Raw genomic sequence first — 23,162 nt, forward strand, 5'->3', positions numbered from 1 at the left:
CATCTTGAGATGGCTGGGATGAGGATTGACTGGGACTAGGATTACCCTGGCCCTTATGAAGAGGTTATGGGAAAAGCAGAGAGGTTAACACTCTATCCTTACACATGACACATGTGTACCTGTATGTGTTAACCTAATCAGTGACCACACACAAGGCTGTGGTTTCTCACTCTGGGTTTATAAACACTGCAGGGGTTCACAAACTATCTGGAGATCAAAATATCAGTTTTGCAAGCCCAGTAGAGGGCCAATTGAACAGCTGCCAGGAAAGGAAAGAAAAGGTGTGAGGCTGAGCCAGGCTGGACGCTGTTAAATGTCATGTTTAGCACCTGTGTGACAGAGCCTCGAGACACTAGGGACTTGGGCAGTATGCATCTTCCCAGGAATCAAGAGCACAGGCCTTTGCCAGAAGGAAAGCCCAGACTGTGGATAAGGCTATAGCATGTGCATCCCTTGCACACATCCCCAGCAGGACGACTCACTCACTGGCTTGCCTCATTTATCCTTCTTCCCTGTAGACCTGAGGTCCTTGGAGTCCTATTCAACTGTGTTCCCTGTGGGTCCCTTAGGGGCAGGCCACTGTTGTTCCCCAGCCTCACTTACCCTGGCAAAGGTCCGGTAGCCCTGGAGGATGGGTCTGTAGCCTGTGCAGCGGCAAAGATTTCCTGCAGGCCAAGGGGAAAGTTGCAATGTCAGTGCTGCCCCAGGGAGCAAAAGGCTTATGGCCTTGCTCTATCTCAGCTCAAGACTCTGGGTATAGGTCTGCCTTTGACATCCTGTGTCTGCTGGTCCTCTTTCCTGCCTGTTTTTCTGACCTCAAAACACCCATCGTGACTTCTGGGCCTTCCCAGAATGCTCAGACCATCGTTTCCAAGGTGTCTGATCAGAGCCTTGTCAGTTTGCTTCTCAAACTTCATTACCAATAGGCTTCTTCTCGGAGTGGGAGTCCCTGGAGAGAGGGCCTTCTATATCCTGTCCCTTACATCTCATATAGCGTGCATGGTACAGGATAGAACTCAAATGAACTGTTTCAACAGGTGAAAGACTGAGGTGCTGAATAGATAGGAAACTTTCTGGATTCAATCCAGATTGGCAGGACCTACTCACAGCAGGCAAAGCAGGAAATCATTGTCTGCTGTGACTCAGTATTGGGGCTGTCTTCTTCCTGAGTGGCAGGTGCTCTGGAAAAGCTTGTCCTGGCAGAGGCTGAGGGAAAGGAGTTCCTCCTGAGGCTCTGGGCAGTATCCCAAATGTCAGTGGTTCCTCATGCTAGCTGCCCAGGGCCAAGGCCACCCCAATGAAGGGTGAGAATGCTGCCATTCCAGGAAGCAGGAACGGACCTGGACAACCAAGTGTTCTCTAAACTATGAGAAAACTAACTTTCCAGCAGCTTTTGGCCACCAGCTCTCCAAAGAATAACACCCCCCATTCCTGCCACTCCTAACTGGTTCCTGACTGTCATCCATGCTGACCAGCCCAGGGCCCATCTGCCATGCTGGCTTCCCTGGCCTGTGCCTGAAGATCCATACCTTGGAAGGCATTCTCAATCTCCTCAATGGTAGGGTCAGGCTGATTCCGGAGCAGTGTGTACATGCTCATGACAATGCCTGGGGTACAGAACCCACACTGGGATCCGTGGCTTCTGGCAATTCTCTCCTGAAATAGACAGATGACACATGCTTGTGTTGGCAGAACTCCTCGCCAGCTCTGTGTATAATTCACCTGAAGCTGGCCTGTGTAGAGAGGTATCGGGGGTAGCTGTCAGGCCATCCAGTCCCTCTGAGCTATAGGTTCCTCATCTCTATGATGGGGACAACCCTACTACCTACTCCTGAGGATTTAAGGAGATAATTGATATAAAATTTTCTTTTCCTAGTGATTGAACTATGGCCTTGCACATGCTGACCAGGCTGTCTATCACTGAGCCACATCAGCAACTGTGTGTGTGCATGTGTGTGTGTGTGTGTGTGTGTGTGTGTGTGTGTGTGTGTGTGTGTGTGTTTAGGATCTCACTATGCAGCCCAGGATGATCTTGAACTCATTTTGTAGTCTAGGCAGGCCTTGAACTTGCAATCCTCCTGCCCCAGCTTCTGGAGTAAGATTATAGGCACCAGGCCCAACTTAAAACTCCTGAAACTGTACCTGGCATACTATAGGCAATCAGTCATTGTTAGCTGTTAGTAGACAAGTCCCCTCAGAGAACAGTGAGTGTTCTGGCTCAGGGAATTTAGGAATTTACTTGAGATCACATATCTTTTATAGAAGCCCCGTGTCATGTTCCTTTGACTACATGAGCCTGCAGGTCAACTCAAACAACACTCCTGAATGACCACAGGGGGCATCTCATTCCAACCTGCCACTAGATTCCTCTATTAAGTGAAGGTGACCTTCATAGCACAATGAGGACATAAGAACTCGGGCCTGTGCCAAGTTGAGTCTACTCTATGCATGGGATATCACAAAAACTCCACTCAAAGCTGGAAGAGTTTTACTACAAGGTGCCTTTCCTGCTCTAGGTGGCTTTTACAGTCTCTGGAGTAAGATTAACAGAATGTTATAGCATATGTATATGTATGTAATTTTTGTGAACACTGAGAACGTACTGTGCCTATAAAGGTACTGGGGCCAGGTGTGGTGGCACATGCCTTTGATCCCAGCACTCAGGAGGCAGAGGCAGGTGGATATCTGTGAGTTCAAGGCCAGCCTGGTCTATGTAGTGAGTTCCAGGCCAGATGAGACTATAGGAAGGCCCTGTCTCAAAAACACCAAATTAATTAATTAATTAATTAATTAATTAATAAAGGTACTGGGAACAGAACAGCAGAGAGAGAGACAGGATAGAGTTCATGAAGCTCATACTCTGATAAGGAAAATACTGACAAAATCAAGCAAACAAAAGTGCCAAGCAGTGGTCAGTGCTATGTAGAGAATCTGTACTAGATGACATGATCCAGAGGGACTGGCACCTACTCAGCCTAATAAGAAAAGTCCACACTGGAAAAAGACTCTTGAGGCTGGCTTTCATATCACAATTCGGAGAACAATATGCAAGAAGGCTCTGAGCACAGAACAAGCTCGATGTGCCAGAGCTGCTGAAAGGGTGTGGGTGGAATCCGCTGGTGCCAAAGAACTTGGCTAGGAAAGCAGCTCTGCACACACCAGGGCAGGATCTGGAACTTTCTGTGTATGCCAGGAAACCCTAGGAAATTTCTGCTGGAAGTGACGTGATTCATGCTTTAAAAAAAAAAAAAATCACTCTGGGTGCTGGGTGGAAAATGGGTTGTAGGAGAAAGTGCACACGTGGGGCCCTGGGATGTTGTAACAGGCCAGGCAAGGCGGGGGGGATGACGTGGGCTAAGTAGCAAGAGTGAAAACAGAGAGGGAAGTTGCCGTAGAAGGTTTAGGTGGTAGAGTGAACCCTCTTCCAGATGGACAGGGTGTGGTATATGAGCGAATTGAAGATGCCTCCTAGGTTCTTATCTTGAACAACAGAGTGGATTGCTTTGCCATTGGCTCAGGCAGAGTAATACCTGGTAAGGAAGAAGTTAAGGGTGCAGTAGGGTTTTGATAAACTTGAGGTTATTACTTATGCAGTGACGTCAAGGAGGCAGTTGGAAAAGAGTCTGACTTCTGAGAAGAGGTCAAAGCTGAAGCACAAATATGTGTAGGCTGTGGGTACCAAGCTCACCCAGGGAGAGTGTGAGGCTAGAAGAGGGAAGGGCTGAGGCTAGAGCCTGGATACTGTACTAGCCAGCAGCTGAGGTGAGGAGCCAGCACAAGATGCAAAAGGGAGGTAGGAAAAAATGTAGGAAAGCCAAAAACCAAGAAAAATAAATGAACACGAGGTAAATATGGTCCTATAGCTTATTTAGAAAGAAAGTACAACAAGAATGAGGGTCTGTGCCACTGAGGCGGGAGGATTTTAGGTTGATTGTACAGACAGGGCCCCTGTATTCAAACCATTCATTTTTTTCATTTACATATTTGCTATGAAGAAAATGACAAGCCTAAATTAACCTCACGCTTCCCGAAGCTTGGACAGATTTAGTAGTGTCTTCTTTCCCTGTCTGAGAATCACTACCCTCACCTTGCTCTGAACTCACAGGCTGGACTAGGAGCTCCTCCAGAGGAACAGAACCATTTTGTTCATCTGGAGGCCCCAGACCCTGATAGCACAGAAGGTGCCCAAGGAAGGTATGATTTTCCTGAAGGACATACTTCCTCAAATGGTCAAGGGAAGACTGAGGCCTGGACCTAACTCAGGAGCCTTCTGTGATTGCAATTTCCCAAAGAATTTTTGCCTGTTCCCCTAAAGAAAAGACTTCCCACTGTTCTCTGCTCCCACCTGTTTCCATTCGGCCTAAGAACAACCAGATCTGCTCTCAAAAAATCAGATTGATGTGTAGTCTCAAGTGTCCCTGGCTTCAGCCCATTTTCAAGCAGTCTGATTACACCAGAGAAAAAATTTTGGTCAGGTACTCACGGGTCCTTTTTTTGAGACATAGTCTCTTGTATCTCAGACTGGCCTTAAACTTGCTATGTAGCTAAGGATAACTTGAACTTCTGACTCTCCTGCCTCTACCTCCCAAGTTCTGGGATTATGGATATGTACCATCACACCCAGTTTATGCAGTGCTAAGGACCAAACCCAGAGCTTTGTATATACTAGACAAGCACTCCACCAAATGAGTCACATTTCTAGCCCTCTCTATTATCTTATCATCCATTATAAAGAAAGTAGAGGTCCAGTAGTCCACATTTGTGCTTGATAATGATTGTTAACTTGACAGGATCTAGAATCACCAAGGAGACAAGACTCTGGGCACACCTGTGAGAGATTATCTAGTTTAGGTAAATTGAGGTGGGAAAGCCCACCTTAACTAAGGGGAGGACTAGTCTGTAAACTGAGATCCTGGATGGAATAAAAAAGGAGAAAGTGGGCTGAACACTAATATTCGTCACTCTCTCCTTCCTGCCTGTGGATGCAATGTGCTGAGCTGTCTCAAGCTCCTCCGCTGACCTTCCTGCCATGAGAGCACACCCTCAAACTGTGAGCCAGAATAAACTCTTTTTCCTTAAGTCACTTTATCAGATGTTTTGTCCCGGCACTGTATAAAACAGCTAATCCAAAATTTGTGTTGTCCAAGCACGGGAGATAAAGAGTGCATGGAATTACCACTCCATCGAATAGCAACATGAGGAAGAAAGTTCTATACATTCAAAACAAGATGCACTTTCCTGTCTTCCTAGGTCTAGAGCAAAGACTCTGCTGGCCACTAGAGTCAGCTGATTTGTGTTGTTGTTGTTGTTCCCTTGGGGTCATGCACTATCGTCCTGGCCTCAGGAGAGGAGCTCTAGGTTTGAGTACCTACTCTTTCCACCTCACAGCATCCAAAGGAGGTAGGGAGGTAGACCTGGCACAATGTTCTTTGCTCAGGCAAAGAAATTACTCCCAAGCAAGGTCGCAGCCTCAGACTAAGCCTCCCTGTGAAGTGCCCTGGCCTCACAAACACAACTTCCTTGTCCTGCTTACCTGCACTGGGTGTAGTCTTGTCTTGGTGTTTCCTATACCTTCCACAGTTGTCACAGCAACGTGATGCAAGGAGCAGATGGGGGCCAGGCAGGCATTGACAGGAAAGTGACTAAAACCCCAGATTAAGGTCATTCCATTATCCACAGCAGTGCAGGGCCTCTGGGGGTGGGGGTGCTTAGCAGGGTTTTCTGTATGGCTCTTGGATCTAGGCTACATGCTTGTCTCTTCTACTGGTGTCCTTGCCTCTCCATCCAAAACCCCGAGCCAGGGACAAAGGAAGATCTCCTGCAGCTGAGGTTGGGCCCCTTTAGAGTCCTATTGGGTCAGCCTTCATTATACCAGCCTCCAAACTGAACAAGAAGGCCAAGGCTACATTCACCTGCTTCTTAGTCCTACTCTGGAGGCCACTGAGAGAGGAACTTTCTGGCAGGTTGCAGCTCCTCTGTGGGGCCCTTCTTGTGTCTTTCAGGACAAGAATCTCTCATCTTTTGCTTCCATGTGTCCCCCCATCACTCCATCTCCCCAAGATGAAGGAAAACATAAGACTCCAACCCCTTAGCAGCTTTGTCTCATCTCTCTCTCAGTCATCACTCTTTCATGAAAACAGTCAGCATCAGTGATTGAATGCAATCAATATGATAGCTCCTTACTGAGCGCTGAGAAAGTACAGGGGGATAAGACGAACTCTCTGTCCTGAAAAAGTTTGCAATCAACACAGGAAAATAGAAGTAGGTATGGAGATGCAACTTCAAAGTCTTACAGTAAATGACTCAAGAGGGCTTTGCAGAGGGCACTAATATGTCTGTACAGACAAGGGGTACCCAACTCAATTTGGGAAATCAAGGAGGACTTCCTAGAGGAGGTGTTGTTTGGGCCCAGTCCTTCCAGGTAGAAAAGTCCTGGAAGAGAGGACAATAATGACAGGAAACAGTTTATGTCAAGATCAAGAAAGGAGCAGACTTGAGCATCAGTTCTCTACAATGTCTCAGGTTGAGGAATACCAGGCCCTTGATGACAAAGGAGACTGGAAAGGAAAGTGGGACATACAATGAAGTGGTCTGGACTCTATCCAGGGGTCATGGGGAGCTGAAGAAGGATTTTATGGGATGGGATGTTATCCTGGACTTTAGAGAGGACATTTCATCAGCAGTTCAGAGCTTGGTTCAGTCATAAAGAAGACACTCCCAGGAAGTCCTGGTCTACAGTTCCAGGAAGACACTCAACAAGACATCTTTCTACAATCCCTGTCCATGATTGGAGCCTGCTCTGAAACAAGGGGCTAACGTGTGTGCACACACACACTCATACACTTACTCACAAGCTGACCCCATATCCTAGTCCAAACATGGGCCCCTGGGCAAGCAGGTTAAAGGATACATGATCTTGTTCTGGAGACGATCATACTTGGATACCATCACCGTGCACGCCCCACAGCCACCTTCTCCACAGCCGAGCTTCGTACCGCTCAGCCCCACTGAGCAGCCGCTTGTTAAGGACACAAATCAGGGAAAGGCATCTGTGAGTGGCCAGAGAACGCCTGGGCAGAGCTTCACAGGCACAACTCACCCACTTTCATGTACAATTCAGGCCCTTGAGCCACAAAGCAGCAGGCTCATGGCCTCCTCAATGAAAAAAATCTGAAGTGCACCCCACAAGGGTGAAAACTGGTCACCTTCACTTCACAGAAGACTGAACACTGAAGCAGCATCCCCCAGGGAACAAGTCGGGGTCTCCCATGTGAAGTCTTTCTGGGCAAGTGGATCATGCATCTTAAAGACTAAGCATATGGGGCAGCTAAGCATACAGTGAAGTGCCCATTCAGGCAGTGCCCTGGGATTGACTGACTTCTAGCTTTTCACACTGAAACTTTCAGGTTGATAAACTCCCAAATTAAAACCAAAATTAAAGCTGGACCAATATTTTGACTACTTAGCACAATAAACACAAATGAAAAACAAAGTTTTTGAGGTCAGGGATCAATAATGATCTCAATCTTTATATACACTGTGGAAAATAGCCACTTTGCTAACTAGTAGCCTATTCCAAATCCACGGCTATTATGTGGTCACCTTCTATGAGACTGGTCTTTCTTGACAATTTTCTTACAGGCTCCATATCTTTCCTGAAGATGGGAGAAATGGATATTATTAGCATCTGGCACATCCTCCATCTTTAAGATAAAATTAACGAAGAACAATGATACAACATCTTATACTTAAAAGCTTGGGAGGCAGAGGCAGGTGGATCTCTGTGAGATCAAAGCCTGCCTGGTCTACATGGTGAGTTCCAGGCCAGCTGGGGCTACAGGGAGACCCTGCCTCAAAAAGAAAAATAAAAGAGGAAAGAAAAAGGAAAAAGAAAATAAAGAGCTCTTGATCTTCTTCACAACAATTTGTCTTCACAACAGTTTGGTTATCAGACAAGAGCTACTATTTTTCCACAAATTAACAAGCTGAGGCCCATGATGTAACATGAGTTGCAGAGCGTTATCTTGTATGTTAGGGTGCCAACAGTCTTCTGGCTCTGGAGTTGGTAGGCATTCCCTTGCTCATGCTACCCTTCTCTAAGCCAAAGAAGGTTTTCTAAGTCCCAAGTTGAATTTTTTTCATCAGTCAAGGTATATGCAGTTATTTGTAGTTCATACACAGGCAGTGGCAGACCAAAGTCTAGCAAGGTTATCTTCCTTATCTTTTGGCCTGGCAATCTTTCTAGAGGCCTCAGGGTAGAATGGAGGCTGGTATCTTTTTCCCACTGAGAACTCCAGCAAATTAACCACTTACACAGGCTGCAATAAGGAAAAGGACTTTATATCTACATGGCAAGTTTAAGTCTTAAATTTCACTTGAGCTTTGACCTTCAAATAGTCGTGATAAGGAATTCCTAAGGCTTCTAGGGCTTTCAAAACAAAACTGAAACTATTAGAGAACCAAAATTAGTTTCTCAATAATGTCTGAGAATGTGTCTCTTCTCAGACCTCAGGTAGGATCTGAGCTCCACACAGTTCCCTTATCATAACCACTGAATCCCCTGCCACAAAAGAGCCACCAAGGTCATCTGCTATGAGCCTCCAGACATGCCCATACCAGGCCACTTGCCATGCTGTCTGATAAGATGGGAGTGGGAAAAGTTAAGGCCATGAATTCCAGACTTACTTCTATGGGAATTTGAACAAGTATGTGACTTGAAAGGGCCACAAGCATCCCTCTGGGAGGAAAACCATGCACAGACTTCAAAATGAGCACAGTCTTGACACCAGACCCCAGGAGAGTTTCTCATGGATGAGAGACTAAGGGCATGCCCCTAGGTATCAGTCCAGGCTCTGTCAGAGCTTTCCCAGAATACACTTGGTGAAAGGCAGTTCACTTCAGCAGTGTAGGCCTCACTTCTCTCCTGCAGAAGGGGAGTGTTGCACCTCCATGGAATTTCTGTGGGGATTATATGAAATAAATTATACAAACTACTTCGAACTTTATCTGTACATAAATGTCAGCTCCTATACTTTTTTGTTATTTTTGATCCAGAGTCTCAGAATACTTTAATGGTCTGAAAGAACAGAAGGTTTAAGGGATCTTACAGAAGCCTTTTCCACTCAGAATGAAGTGCAGCTTCCCAAGACACGGTAAGGAGTCCCCTGCCCTTGATGCAGCTCAGACAGGTCTGCCATTGTCACATGGATGGTGCCTTACACAATTCCCCCTACAGACATCCTTTCCCAGTAGACAACCCTTAGATGGGAATGTAGCTCAACAGTAGAGTGCTTGTCTAATAGTCAGAAGGCCCTAGGTTCAATCCTCAGTACTGCAAGAAAAAAAAAAAAAAAACAATTGATATCCCCTTTGCTTGTCTCTCCTGACCTGTGCAAAGCTAGAAAGATTCCCCAGGAAGTGCATTATGTATTAAAAAATATGTCAGATAAGGAGGAGCCTGATCCCTCCAAGGAGAATGACCATGAAGCTCACTAGGGCTAGTCGGGGCCTTCCTCAGACACAGAATCCAATGTTGGAATTACTGGAATCAGCTAGAAGACATTTCAAAGAACACAATGAACAGTCCTCTAATTTGAGAGCTGAGAGTCTCAGATCCAGGAAGCCAATGACTACCCAAGGTCACCCAGCTAATGAGTACCACGGCTGTAGCTAAAACACAAATGTCCAGACTCCTTTGTGGTCACCCCTCCAGTCACTAGGAAATGAATCCCATCATCCCCTCACACTTATTCTACTCCAAAGTCAGGATACGCTTTCTTCTCAGGTAGGCCAGAAGGGTTGTTTCTGGATCTGCATTTTTCTCCACCACCTACCAAGAAAATGAAAGAAAATATATCAAAGTTGCACTTAGCCATTCTTTTGCAATTTATTTTTCCTTTTACTACATCACACAAGATTTGTACAGTTAATGGGTAATAAGCTAAATAGACCATAAAAGTCAAGGCTTTTTTTCTTGGCAATTCCATAAAAATGGACAGATGAGCTATAAGATTAACTATTGAAATGACAAAGCTGATTCCATTTTGTTCTGGCTGACTTTTGCTTTACCCTGTATTTTTGCCCAGTCATTCCCACTGCAGCCAGCCATGCAGGCTGCACCTGTAGCTTCAGGGGGTACACTGTTTCTACAATACTGGAAAAGTTGAAACTAGCCCGATAGCAGGTCCTCTTACCCAGCTGTACTTACATCTCCATGGAGCCTATTGTTTCTGCAATACTGAGAAACTTATTTTTCCCAACTGAAACTTTTTATTAACTGACAACTTCTTGCTAACTGATTTGCTCCTGGTTTGGTGTAACTATGGTAGTCTTATATAACTATGGTTATTGACTTTGCTCCTGGTATAATATAATTGTGTTTTAAGTTTTATAAACCCACCCCTGCTTCTCCTCACGGTCGAGAGTTCTTTCGGGCATTAGTTCTCTTGGGCATCAGCTCATAAAGGACTCTTGACTTGACCCAAAACTTCATGGCATTTCCCTGAGAGCATTACACTGTGTACAGGATCATGTCCTGAAGTCCTACCTTAGTGCTTCGCTCCAGACCCACCACAGAACACTCAGGTTCTGTACTGGGAAGACCATGGCTAAGCTTCCCTCAAGTCAAGCATATCATTACATTTACCCTGCTGCATCCCAGCTGTAACATCCAGGGGCATCTGGGGTTGTCAGCATGCAGACCTTAGCTTTGTTTCCTTGAGTGTACCTGCTCAAACCCTGTGTGTGGATGTAGAAAGCTGATCATTTGGTCTGTGCTCATAGAAGAGTGTTGTATGTGACAAGTAATCACAGTAGCAACATGAATAGGTTGGGTAGGGAAGCAACCTTAAGCCAAAGACCCATCTGTATGTTCAGTAAAGTAGAAAAAGTTGTCTGCAACAGAGATGCTCTTTCTGAATGTAAACTGTCAAAAGCCTATTTTACAACACCTCCATGTATAAAGGGTCTGGGTTGTTGAGATGATCAAAGGAGAAAATCTACGGCAAGGGTTTCTTTAAGAGAGATGTACTATGAGTCCCACAGCTAGAGTGGAAAGGACAGAGGTATCTGTCTCACACTTCAAACTGAGTGAAAAGGCATCCTTTGTGCTGGCCTGACTTTTTGTATTGGAGCTGGAGATTCAAACTCATGTCCTCATGCTTGCAGAGCAAGCCCTCTTACCTACAAACCATTACTATAGCTCCAGTAATAAAATTTTTTACTACAAATAATTAAAACATTTCTGAAACTCCCAGAATTTGCTCCTTCAATAAACCTTAAAGGAAAGTGGGAGATAAAATTGGGATTGTAAAACAATGCTCATTTATGGAGCATAGATTTTTATGTAGATGCATTAAATCATGTGTATATATGATGTGAAAATAGGATCTATCTAAAATAACAAAGGGGACTGACAGGAAGGTGGAGGATAAGACAGAGTAGGGAGTTGGGGAGGACTGAGTAGGGAGTGGAGGAGGACTGAGTAGGGAGTGGGAGGGGGCGACTGTGACCAACATACAATGCATATTCGCATGAATTTTTTAATTTTTAAACTAATTTTTTTCCATTTTTATTTATTTATGCTCATTTTATGTTCGGAGTGTGCTTTGCATGCCTCCTGGTCTTCCATGCTGTGAATAATTGTCCTCACACACTCTCCCTGTCATGCTGTTCTGCTGTTCTCCCTGTCTGCTCAAGTGCATGGGACTCATGTTCATGGACTAAATCTTCTGAAATCATGAACCAAAATCAGTCTTTCCTTCCTTAAGTTGATTCTTTCAGGTATTGTGGTAACAGTGACACAAAAGCAACTTACACTGTGGAGAAGTAGGTTTAGAAAAAAATCGGTTGATGGGTCAACGAGATGACTCAGTGTGTAAAGGCACCTGCCACCAAGTCTGATGACCTGAGTTCCATCCCTGGGATGGATAAGTCGATCCCATAAGTTGTTCTCTGACCTACACAGACACACATACACACACACACACACATACACACACACACACACACTGTGGCAGGTGCGTGGTTACCACACAACACATACAAATAAATACACAAAAATGTTATAATTTAAAACATTTTGAAAAGGAAAAAATTAGATGGAACATATTGCTCTGAGAAACTTGAACTTTAAAAGAAATAATAATCATAATGGATTATAACATACTAAATACAAATATTAAATATATAAATATAAATTGACAATGAATTGGTGAATAAATAAATAAATGGGAGAGGAGAGCACTTTCTTCCCAGAAGTAACAAATATGATTGATCATCATGTAATTGGCACAGTAATTGACCCAGTTAATCATCAATCAGTGTTCAAACCAGTGCATGAAAACTTGATAAATAAAATATTTATATGACCTCATAATATCTGCTCACAGATTATTAATTATAGGGGTTTTAAAAAGTTGCCTTATGGTAAAGAAAATTAAACAGCACTCTTATCTAAGAAGTCAAAGTTCATGTCACTGATGATGGGAAAAACTGACATGACATGTTCCTTGATAGAATATGCTGAGAAAGGCACATTACTTTCATGGTATTCCTGCCCAAAGGAATCTAATTAATGTGGAAGCAGTAAACGGATGGCCATTAAAAGCTGGAAATCTGGAGTCCCAGCACTTGGGAGGCAGAGGCAGGCAGATCTCTGTGAATTTAAGGCCAGTCTGGTCTACATAGTGAGTTCCAGGCAAGCTGGGGCTATGGGGAGACTCTGTTTTGAAAACAAAAAAAAAGCTGGAAATCTAATTATAAGACAGCATGAGACAAACAGAATTGGTGCCATCCTAAATAACAGTTGGTCTGTTCCCTTCAGAAACTCCAGTGTCAGTAAAGACTACAGAAAACAGGAGCTGTTCCAAGTTAAAAGAGACTGAAAAACTATGACAACCAACGCTGCTGGTGAATAATAAATGACATTACAGGGAAAATGATGGCAACTTTGATGAGCTACATAGGAATATTATGTCAAAGCTGCATTTCCTAAATTTCATAAGTGGACTATCACTCTCTAAGAATGTCTAGTCTTTATTCTTAGGATAAAAAGCAAAGAGACATGATATCTGAAACTCTCGATGGTTCAGAAATAAATGTTATGCCCATATATTTATATTTATATATATTATTAAATATATAACTGTATAATTATTTGTGCACTTACATATGTACATCTATGTTTGTAATATGTGTATAAACTGTATCTGTATTCAGGAAGAAAGAGAGCTCCAGAGGGCCTGGAAAGATGGTTCAGTGGGTAAAAGCATTTGCCACCAAGCTTGACAACTTGAGTTTGAGCCACACGGTAAAAGGAGAGAACCAACTCCCACAAGTTGTCCTTTGACTTCCACTTGCATACCATGACATGTGTGTGTGCGCATGCACACACACATACACACACACACACAATCAATGCACACACAACTGAAAAGAATGCTTTAAAAAGAGAGAGGAAATTAAAGCAAACAACAAAATGTTAACAGTTAACAGTTAATAAAAATGAGCAGGTTGTACTTAATATTTCTTTGCATTCATGAAATTTTCTGTAACTTTAAAATGCAAAGTTTAAGAATGTATTTCTTGGGGTTGGAGAAATGGCTCAGGAGTTAAGAGTGCTGGTTGCTCTTACAGAGGACCCAGCACCCACATGGCAGCTCACAACTGTCTGTAACTCCAGTTCCAGGGGATCTGAGACCCTCTTCCGACCTCCACAGGCACTGCACTACACAGGTGCACTTGCGCATATACAGGCAAAACACTCATGCATATAAAATAAAAATAATTAATTAATTAAAAAAGAATATGTATTTAATCCCAGCACTTGGGAGACAGAGGCAGGCAGATCTCTGTGAGTTCAAGGTCAGCCTGGTCTACATAGTGAGTTCCAGGACAGCTGGGGCTACAGGGAGACCCTGTCTCAAAAAGACCAAAAAAAAATTTTTTTTCTTTAGTATAGGACTTTTCAAATCCATCTATTTCCCCAGGCTTTTAATACCTGTCCATTCATTTCTTCCACATTAATTGGGCATTTACTATGTACTAAAAACAGGGTCTTTTGGTGCTAGACTTTTTCACTTTGCCTGCTCACAGTTCATCTGTCTGCCTAGTCCATGGGCTCACAAATGACAAGTGCCAGGTCTCAAAGACCCTATTGAACCATCGTATATCCTAGAGTCTTAGGCCTCTGAAGGAGCTTGATAAATAGTGAGCACATGAGCCAGTGGGCAGAGACTGTGAACTCTGTCTTGCACTGTCTACCTGTTGGGATCTCTCCTGGAAAGCTCCAGCCATACCCTACCTGCCAAATCCTCCCAGATTCTTCCAGCAGCTGCTAAACCATTTACACTAAACAGAGTAACTGATCGACAAAGCTAAAATCCTGACTCCCCAAAGGTCTATCGTTACAATGGTGGTGAAATACTGGGCAACTCTTTCCCTTTGAACACTGACTCCAGAACAGAAGATGAGTCACCAAAGCCCATGGCACTCCAGAAGGCCCCACAGATGCTTCACATCTTGTACCTAGCACCCTTGCTAAACCCCACTCATACAGACAGAGCTCTTCCCTAGTGCCTAAAACAAGGAGAGTATACTGGCTAGTCTCTATCAATTTGACACAATCTAGAGTCACCTGGGAAGAAGGAACCTCAGTTGAGGAACTTCCTCCATCGGACTGGCCTGTGGGAACATGTGGGGAATTTTTATTGTTAATTGACATATGAGCTGGCCCAGTCCACTCTGGGCAATGCCATCCCTGCGCAGGGGCTGTACAAGAAAAGCTGCTGAGCAAGCCAGAGGGAACAAGCCAGTAAACAGTGGTCCTCCATGGTCTCTACTTCAGTTCCTATCTCTAGTTTCCTGCTTGAGCTCCAGCCCAGGCTTCCCTCAATCACAGACTGTAACCTGTAAGCCAAATAAACCCTTTGCTCTTCAAGTCAGTGTTTTATCACAGCAAGAGAAACCAAACTAGAACAGAGAGTAAGAGGCTCCCCTGTAAGAATGAGTCATCACCTTTCCACAGCTTCTTTGGTGATTTCTTTGCACAGTATTTATAACCAAAGGCCTACAGCATCTTGAGAAAGGAGATGAGAGCAAAGCATTCACACTGACCAGCCTGTCTTCCTGATCCCCTCACTTGCTCTGGCTTATCACCACTGTTTTCACATCATTACTCTGCACTGCCTCTCCACTTCCCAGTGGTTTCTCAAGAGCCCACACAACAAACATAGCTATTCATCATGAGAACCTGACAGGATTAGAAGCTTCCAGAGACAGCAGAGTTTGATGTGACACCACCCTCTAAAAATTTAAGTGCAAATAAAATACAACAGGAAAAAAATTACCAAGCCAGTTTACCTTGAAACTCTCCTTTCTAGACGAAGCGCCTAACAGCAAGCCATCCCTAAAGAAGAGCGGTAGGGCACACACCAATTGATGTTTAATACACAACAAAACCTTGGAGTAAGGCATGACCTTGGAAGCCACTGGATCCAGCTACTAACTCACTGGAAAAAAATCACTTAAAAATGATTCAAAGACAATGTCTCTCTGGACAATGTCTCTCTGGAAAGCCAGTTTAACCACTGTTTCTTACATCTTTATAATGTAAATGCTGAATACAAGAGAAGTTTAAAATACTGGGTGCGAAAGTCTTACTACGGTCAGCCTGGGAGTTTTGCCTTAGCTTTTGGCTTGATGTCAGCTGCCAACCTTAAAAAAAAAAAAAGCATTTCTGAGAGGATCCTGAACCCCAGGACCCTGGGATGGCACCATTCAAACTGAATAAAACATTCTTTGTAGCACTGGTGTTGAAATGGCTCCTAAAATTCTCTTTATAGCCGCCCAAATACATCCAGACAGCCTAAGTCCTTAAGCATGTTAGTTCTTGAAAATTAACTCCAGAAGTCACTCAGTTTCTCCAACTCAGTGCAAAGTACCGACATAACAAGACAAGGAAAATTGCCCTTCTTTGGGTGTCCCTTCACCCCTCTTATCAATTGGGCTGTCCATGTAGCCAGTTACAGTAGAATGATGGCTACTCTCCCATGACCTTTTACAGTCTTCAGTGGGGAACTGAGGTGGTGTAAGCATCTTGGTGTAGGGAGGCAAAAAGAGTCTTGCCCCCTCCCTTCCTGAATCTGCATTGAAGTTGCAAAGATTCTCCCTTGGGGTATCCAGAGATTTTTGGTACCCATGCCAATTTTCCTTCATCCCCCTGCACCAAAGAAGTTTAAGGGACTTGTAATACTTATATATAGAACTAACAGGTGGAGGAGGGGATTCTTTTATAACAAAAAATAATCATGGCTTGCCACAAGGTGTCAGTATATGTCCCCACACAGTAAGTCAGAAATCACTGTTACATCTGTATACATAATACATCAGAATCAATGACTCTTATACCTTACATCCTGGCATGGAAACATTCCTGTTACTTCTCTCTCCGTAAAGAGAGCCATCCATCAAAGTTATATTTAATTAAACACAGAAATGTTGATGACTTTCCACCTTACCTAGACTCTGTTCCTTTTCTCCCTCTGGGCCAGTGTGTCCACTACCACAGAGTGGGCATCCAGCTCGCCGACACCTCCTTTTCTCTTCCCTCTAGCTCAGTCTTTTGCCCCGAGTCTCCTGTCTGTGTTCTTTGTGCCCTAATGCTACCTAAACACAGCAGTGCCTTCTAAGGGAGAAAAAGAGACCAGAACAACTCAGAGGAGCCAAGTAAGAGAGAGAACCAGAGGACACATGCCCCTTCCCAGCAAGCAGGGGACTCCAATGCAAAAACCAACTCCGGCTTACCTTTTTGCCATTCACAAAGAAAACCAACTCATCTGCTGTCATCGTTGCTGGTGGAGTCCTTGGGCTTAGGAACTTCACTCTAAGAGATACTTGGAGATATCACTGCCCTGCTACTTGAAAGATACGCCTCTCAGTAAAGTGAAACAAATTTGACCAATGGGAGAGAACCACCTGGAGGCATAGACAGTTCTTGGCAAGAGCCACTGGTTTACATAATCCAGGAACACGCAAACAAACACACACAGAGAATCATACTGTCTATACTTGTGTCAAAGTGCACAGAGGAAAGGGCATGCATGTTAGTGAGACCAGTGTCTTGATGCCAGGTGACTGTGAATTCTGGGCACTTGCCCTTGTGGAACCTGCTTCATCCTCCTCCCACTTGCCCCACCAGGCATAGAAAGGGGAAGAGCCATTTGTCAGCTACTTCCAATGGGGCTGATTCACTTTCTTCCCATCTACTCTTTCCTGTCATTTCACTAGCCAGTTTCTACAACACAGACTCAGCACTGGCTTGCTCAACTCATCTTCTCACATTCTGGTGGAGCATGCAGGTCATGGGCATGATGTTCAGTGTCCAGACTCAAATCCTGGTGTTTGACTACAGCATGTCATTTACCACCTCCAGAACTCAACCGTTTCATCCTGGAAAGGGTCATAAGAATGATCTCAAGATCAAAAGACTGATGGACAAATGCTTTCCCAGAAGTGCCTTATAAATTTGTAAAGAACAGAAATATTTGGCATGCTTATAAAGGTATTCTTAACACAGCAAATAATTCTGATAACAAACTATCTTTGAGGCTTTTCTTGGTTTCTCTCAGGAAAATGCCCTTGACAAGCTGTCAGAGGAACTGACAAAATTTTTTCAAATACCACATAAACTAAAACACCTATACAGCATAGGCACAGACCATGTTAACAGTGTTCAAAACTTCCCACATCCAGGATCTTTAGCTCCAGGCATTAACACCTATGCACAGGGTCTACCCAAGCAGCACCAATGGGGTCTCTCTGGTCCATCCCTTCCGGCTGATCCATCCTACCCCAACATACCAGCAGGCCCTCTGTTCTCCCTCATCCTTACAGCCACCCAGTTACTTAGCCAGTCTACAGTAGGAGACTCCCTGTAACCCTGATAGACTACATCTAATGTTAATAAAGGAACAGCAACATCTCAGGCAAACAGGATTCCTAGGACAACCACACAATGTAGAACACCCCTTTCCCAGCATAGCCCTGATATAACCAGGAAACAAGTTTTCACTTCCCAGGTGATCAGTATCCCAGTTGGTCCTAGACTATCCTGAGTTATGCACTGAGTTCTTGTAAGTCTCTCAGTCCAGGGAAAATGGAGATGCTGATCACTATAAAACAGTGGCTGTTAATCAGAGTGGATTCCCACAAGAGGTTTTTTTTGACTGGAATCTTAGTGTTGTAACTGGTAGGGTTTCTGCAGCTGCTGCTATAGAGTAAACAGGGACCCGGAAATGTGACTAAACATTCTACAAAGCCCAGGACAGTCCCTCACAACACAGAATATCCAACCTAAAATGTTAAGCAGAGATTGAGAAATCCTACTCTAAAAGGAAAAGGGTGGGGGAAGGAATTATAGCTGAGCCTGGGGCATGTTTTGCAAGTCTCCGTGTCCCTCATACCTCTATGATTGACTGGCTTTTCTTCTGTTCACTGACCTACACATCTTCACATCTTCATGAGTTCTGCCCTTTCACCTAGGTGGTCCAAGTTAAAAACTCCCAAGGAAAGTCGGGTAGACTAGCTTTAGTATTCATTCCATCACTGTGTAACTTTTGCAAAAATCACTGTGTTGAGCTCAATGTCCTCACTTACAAACATGGGTTACTATACCTACTTTATGAAATCAGCTCTGCTGAAAATTAAATAAGGAAGTGAATATCCCCAGCAGACCTAGGGCAAGTGCCTGCCAAATGAGAGGTACAGAAATATAAAATTGAGAGATTTCCAGTGCTCACAATCCCCCTCCCTTGCCATAGTCTGGAGGAGTAAGCAACTGGACGGGTGGAACAGACCAGGTTAAAGAGAAGATCAGAACTCAGCTGGAGCTAACCTCAGCCTTTGGGAACTCACCAGCAAAGAACGACAACGACCACAGACACAGCTCCAGAGAAAGGGTAAGGGACCCTAAAGTCAGTGCCTCCCTGCTACCACTACTGCAGCTTGGTTCTTGTGGAAACATGCAGGCAGGATGGAAAACATGTTGCTGCATCTGTATGTGAGCAACAGAACCCAAGACACTGATTGTGGAGATGGCAGGAGTGTAAGGAAGTGTAAAACTGGGAGATTCTCAATACTCCCCACCCTGGCCAAAGCAGGGAGGCTGCATGTGGATCACAGGAAGTTGTGGTGGAACTTGGTGCAGTGTTTTGATGGACAGAACTAAAGGAAACACGTTAGGGTTTCCCCCCTGTGGTGGGGCCAGGAAAAAAGAGAACAAAGAAAAGACAACATGGTCTACTCAGTGTCAACGTGGCAGACTTGTTACATTCCTTTAGTCTTAATGTCACAGCTCTGTGGCCTTAGAGCACCCAGTCAGAATGTCTGTTACCATGCAAGGGAGGCAAAAGGGGCTAAAATGAGATAAAAGGCAAAACCTTACTATGCATGGGCTCAGTTTTTTGGATATAAATCCGTTGAGTCAGTATAGGCTCAAATAAAACTGCTTCTTGGAATTAAAAAAAAAAAAAGCCTTTGCCTCCTTCCTGTCTCTCTATTCAACTGCCCTACAATCCCCCAACCAGGAAGAAATAGTGACTGAAAACGTACAATTTATTTCAGATTAATGCTCATTTGTGTTTGTATTTTTTTATTTATTTGTTTGTTTGTTTGTTTTGGTCTTTTTAAAAAAGGGTCTCACTGTCACCCCAGCTGGTCTGGAACTCGCTAGGCAGATCAGGCTGGCCACCATCTCACAGAGACCATCTTTCTCTGCCTTCTGAGCCCTGGGGCTAAAGGCGTGTACCACCATGCCCTGCTTTATTTTTAATTTTTAGCTTTTATGTTTTGTTTTACATTTTTATATGCATACATATCTTGTTTAATTCTTTGATTAATTTTTTTTCTCTAAGTATGTACATATATAGAAGAATTAATGAATCTCAAGAATGAAGGTCAAGGTTAAGACAATACATACAGACATATATAAAGAAAGGAAATGGGCTGGGGAGGTGGTTCAGTGTTACAGAGCTTGTTGAGTACTGGAGTTTGGATCCCCAGAATCCACATAAATGCTGGGTGGACATGACAACTGGCCTGTAACTCCAGCCTGGGAAGGTGAAGACAGGAAATCTCCAGAGCAAGCTAGTTAGCAAAACTAACCATAACAATGAGTTCTCAATTTGATTAAGAGACCCGCTTTAATAGATAAGGTGGAAGAGTAATAAAAGATGGCATCAAGCTCAGACCACCACATGCACAGACATACATACACGCACACACATACACACACACACACACACACACACACACATATGGAAAGGTGGGGGCGAATCAATGAACATGACTTCCAAGAAGTCCAGAATACACGAAAGAGATCAAACCTAAGACTCAGTGGGATAGAGAAAGGAGCTGACAGAAAAATCAAATGTCTTAGACAACTTATTCAACAAAATTACAACCAAGAATTGCCCAAATCTAGAAAAATAGAGATCCAAACACACAAGCATTTAGAATTCCAAACAGATATAACCAGAGAAGAATTTCTCCAAGAGATATCATAGTCAAGATAGCAAAAATACAATTAAACAATATAAAAAACTATGAGGAAATAGACCAATATTCAAAGGCAGAAACATGAGAGCAACATTAGATCTATTGTTACTACCATAAAAACTGAGAAAATGGGGCTGGAGAGATGGCTTGGCTGTTAAGAGCACTGGTTGCTCTTGCAGAAGACCCAGGTTCAATTCCCAACACCCACATGGCAGCTAACAACTGTCTGTAACTCCAGTTCTAGGGGATCTGACGCCCTCTTCTGACCTCCATGGGCACTGCACGACACAGGTGTACCCACCTACATGCAGGCAATACACTCAGACACATAAAATAAAAATAATAAATAAAAAACTGAGAAAACATAAAATGATATCTTTCTTTCAATCCTTGAAAGTAAATAATTATCAACCAAAATTTTATAACCAGCAAACTATCTAGTAAAACAGATGAAGAAATAGAATATTTCAAAACAAAGACAATTAAGGCAATTCACGATAACTAAGCCAGCACTGAAGAAATTCTTAAAGGAATTGCTCTATAGAAGGAGAAAGTTTCACACATAAGAACAGACAATAGACTATATTGCATGAAGGGAAGAAATGCACAGACGAGAACTGGGAAGAAATCAATCATGTTCACACAGCAAAACAGCAACCAGCCTAGAAAAGGAATAAACAACTACTAACTAATCAACCAACCAACAAAATCACAAGCAATAACAACCCTTCTCAATTATAACCTTGAATGCAAAATAGAGTCAAAGGTTGGAAATCAAACTACCAAGTAAGTACAGGCTGCAAATAAGCTAGCCCAGCAAGTCTCATATCTGGTAGAGTAGACTTCAAACCAAAATTAGTCAGAGGAGATAAAAGGGCCACTGCATGTTAATAAAAGGAATAATTCATTAAGAAGATGTAACTATTATAAATATTTATGCACTGAATCTTGAAGCCCCCAACTTCATAAAACAAACACAAAATATCATTAAAAACAAAACAAAACAAAACAAAACAAAACCATAGCAGTCCAGAAACAATAATAATGGGAGACTTCGATACCCTACTGGCACATCTAGATAGCACTTTGAAATTAAAACTCGGTAGCTAGATGTGGCAGCATATGCCTTTAATCCCAGAACTTAAGAAGCAGAGGCAGGTGGATGTTTATGTGATCAAGGCCAGCCTGGTCTACACAGCAAGTTCCAGGCCAACTAGGAATACAAGGAGACCCTGTCTCAAAAATAAGAAAGAAAAGAAAAGAAAGAAAAAGAAAACCAGTAAAGGAATCTCAGAGCCAAATCATACTAAAATAGACTAAATATATCTACAGAACATTCTACCCCATGGATAAAGATTAAGTATTCTTCAGCTGCCCCTGAAACCTTCTCTAAAACCAGCCCTATTATAGGCCACAAGGCAAGCCTTAATAAATTTTTAAACAACAAAAATATTTCCCCACATCCTATCAAATCATAGTCAATAAAACTAGAAATCAATAGCAAGGCTAACCTCAGAAAACACACAAAAACTTGAAGAGTGAACACTATGCTTTTGAATAGACAATGGATCATTGAAGAAGTTAGGAAGGAAATTGAAATTTCCTAGAATCAGATGAGAATGACAGCAGAAACCCAGAATCTGGGGCATAGGCCAGCAGTCTTCAGAGGAGAGCTGATAGGTATAAGCACTCATATTAAAAATCAGAGGGATCGCAAGTAGATGACCTAACGACACACTTGGAAGTTCTTAAAAAGATAAAAGAGACCTACTCCAAATGCGACAGACAGAAAGGAAGAATAAGGCAAGAAATCAACGAATTAGAGACTAAGAGTACAATACATATAATTAATCAGAGCTGTTTCTTTGAAAGGTTTAATAAGTTTGACCAACTTCTAGATAGACTAACCAAAACAGATACAAATTAATAAAATTCGGGATGAAAACACAGCATTTACAACAGACTGCAATGAGCACCACATCATCATAGACTACTTTGTAAATTTATAGTCCAACAAGTTGAAAAGTCTAGAAGAAGTGGATACATTTCTAAATGCATATAACCTACCAAAATTAAAGTCAGAAGACATTAATAGCCTAAACAAACCCATAGCAAGCAAGGGGATTGAAGTAGTAATTAAGTCTTTCCACAAAGAAAGGCCCAGTGTTGGGCAGATTTATTGCTGAATTCTACTGAATTTTCAAGGAAGATCTAATACCCATACTTCTACAGCTGTTCCACAGAATAAAAAGGGATGGGACACTACTAAACTCACTCTACAAAGTCAGTATAGCACCACTACCAAAACCAGATTAAGACATACCAAAAAATTGAAAACCATAGGCCAATCTCCCTGATAAACACAGACACAAAAATCTTCAAGAAAATACAAGCTGAATTCAAGATCACATAACAAGATCATACATCATGACCAAGTTGGTTTAATCCAAGGGATGCAAACAGTTGGTTCAACACACCCAAATCAATAAATGTAATCTACCATATTAATAGACTGAAAGATAGAAATCACATAATCATCTTGATAAATACAGAAAAGGCATTAGGCAAAGTTCAAAACAACTTCATGATCAAATTTCTGAAGAAACTAA

General features: G+C 43.0%; 1 protein-coding gene across 2 annotated transcripts in view; it reads right to left on the reverse strand.

Moving 5' to 3' along the window:
• Positions 1 to 16,918, reverse strand: part of Xdh (xanthine dehydrogenase) — a 65,030-nt gene extending 48,112 nt beyond the window's left edge. For both annotated transcript variants that reach the window (XM_008850982.3, XM_029555025.1), the window contains exons 1-6: positions 16,804 to 16,918; positions 9,772 to 9,829; positions 6,911 to 7,007; positions 5,534 to 5,642; positions 1,530 to 1,656; positions 604 to 665 (exon numbers count right to left, since the gene is read on the reverse strand). In XM_008850982.3, coding sequence (XP_008849204.1) covers positions 604 to 665; positions 1,530 to 1,656; positions 5,534 to 5,642; positions 6,911 to 7,007; positions 9,772 to 9,829; positions 16,804 to 16,845 — 495 coding nt within the window. In that variant the 5' untranslated portion in view covers positions 16,846 to 16,918. The remainder of the gene's footprint in view (positions 1 to 603; positions 666 to 1,529; positions 1,657 to 5,533; positions 5,643 to 6,910; positions 7,008 to 9,771; positions 9,830 to 16,803) is intronic.
• Positions 16,919 to 23,162: the final 6,244 nt, after the last annotated feature.

This window comes from Nannospalax galili, unplaced genomic scaffold (genome assembly GCF_000622305.1).
Source record: "Nannospalax galili isolate Female #2095 unplaced genomic scaffold, S.galili_v1.0 scaffold1331, whole genome shotgun sequence".
In the NCBI taxonomy this organism is placed as follows: domain Eukaryota; kingdom Metazoa; phylum Chordata; class Mammalia; order Rodentia; family Spalacidae; genus Nannospalax; species Nannospalax galili.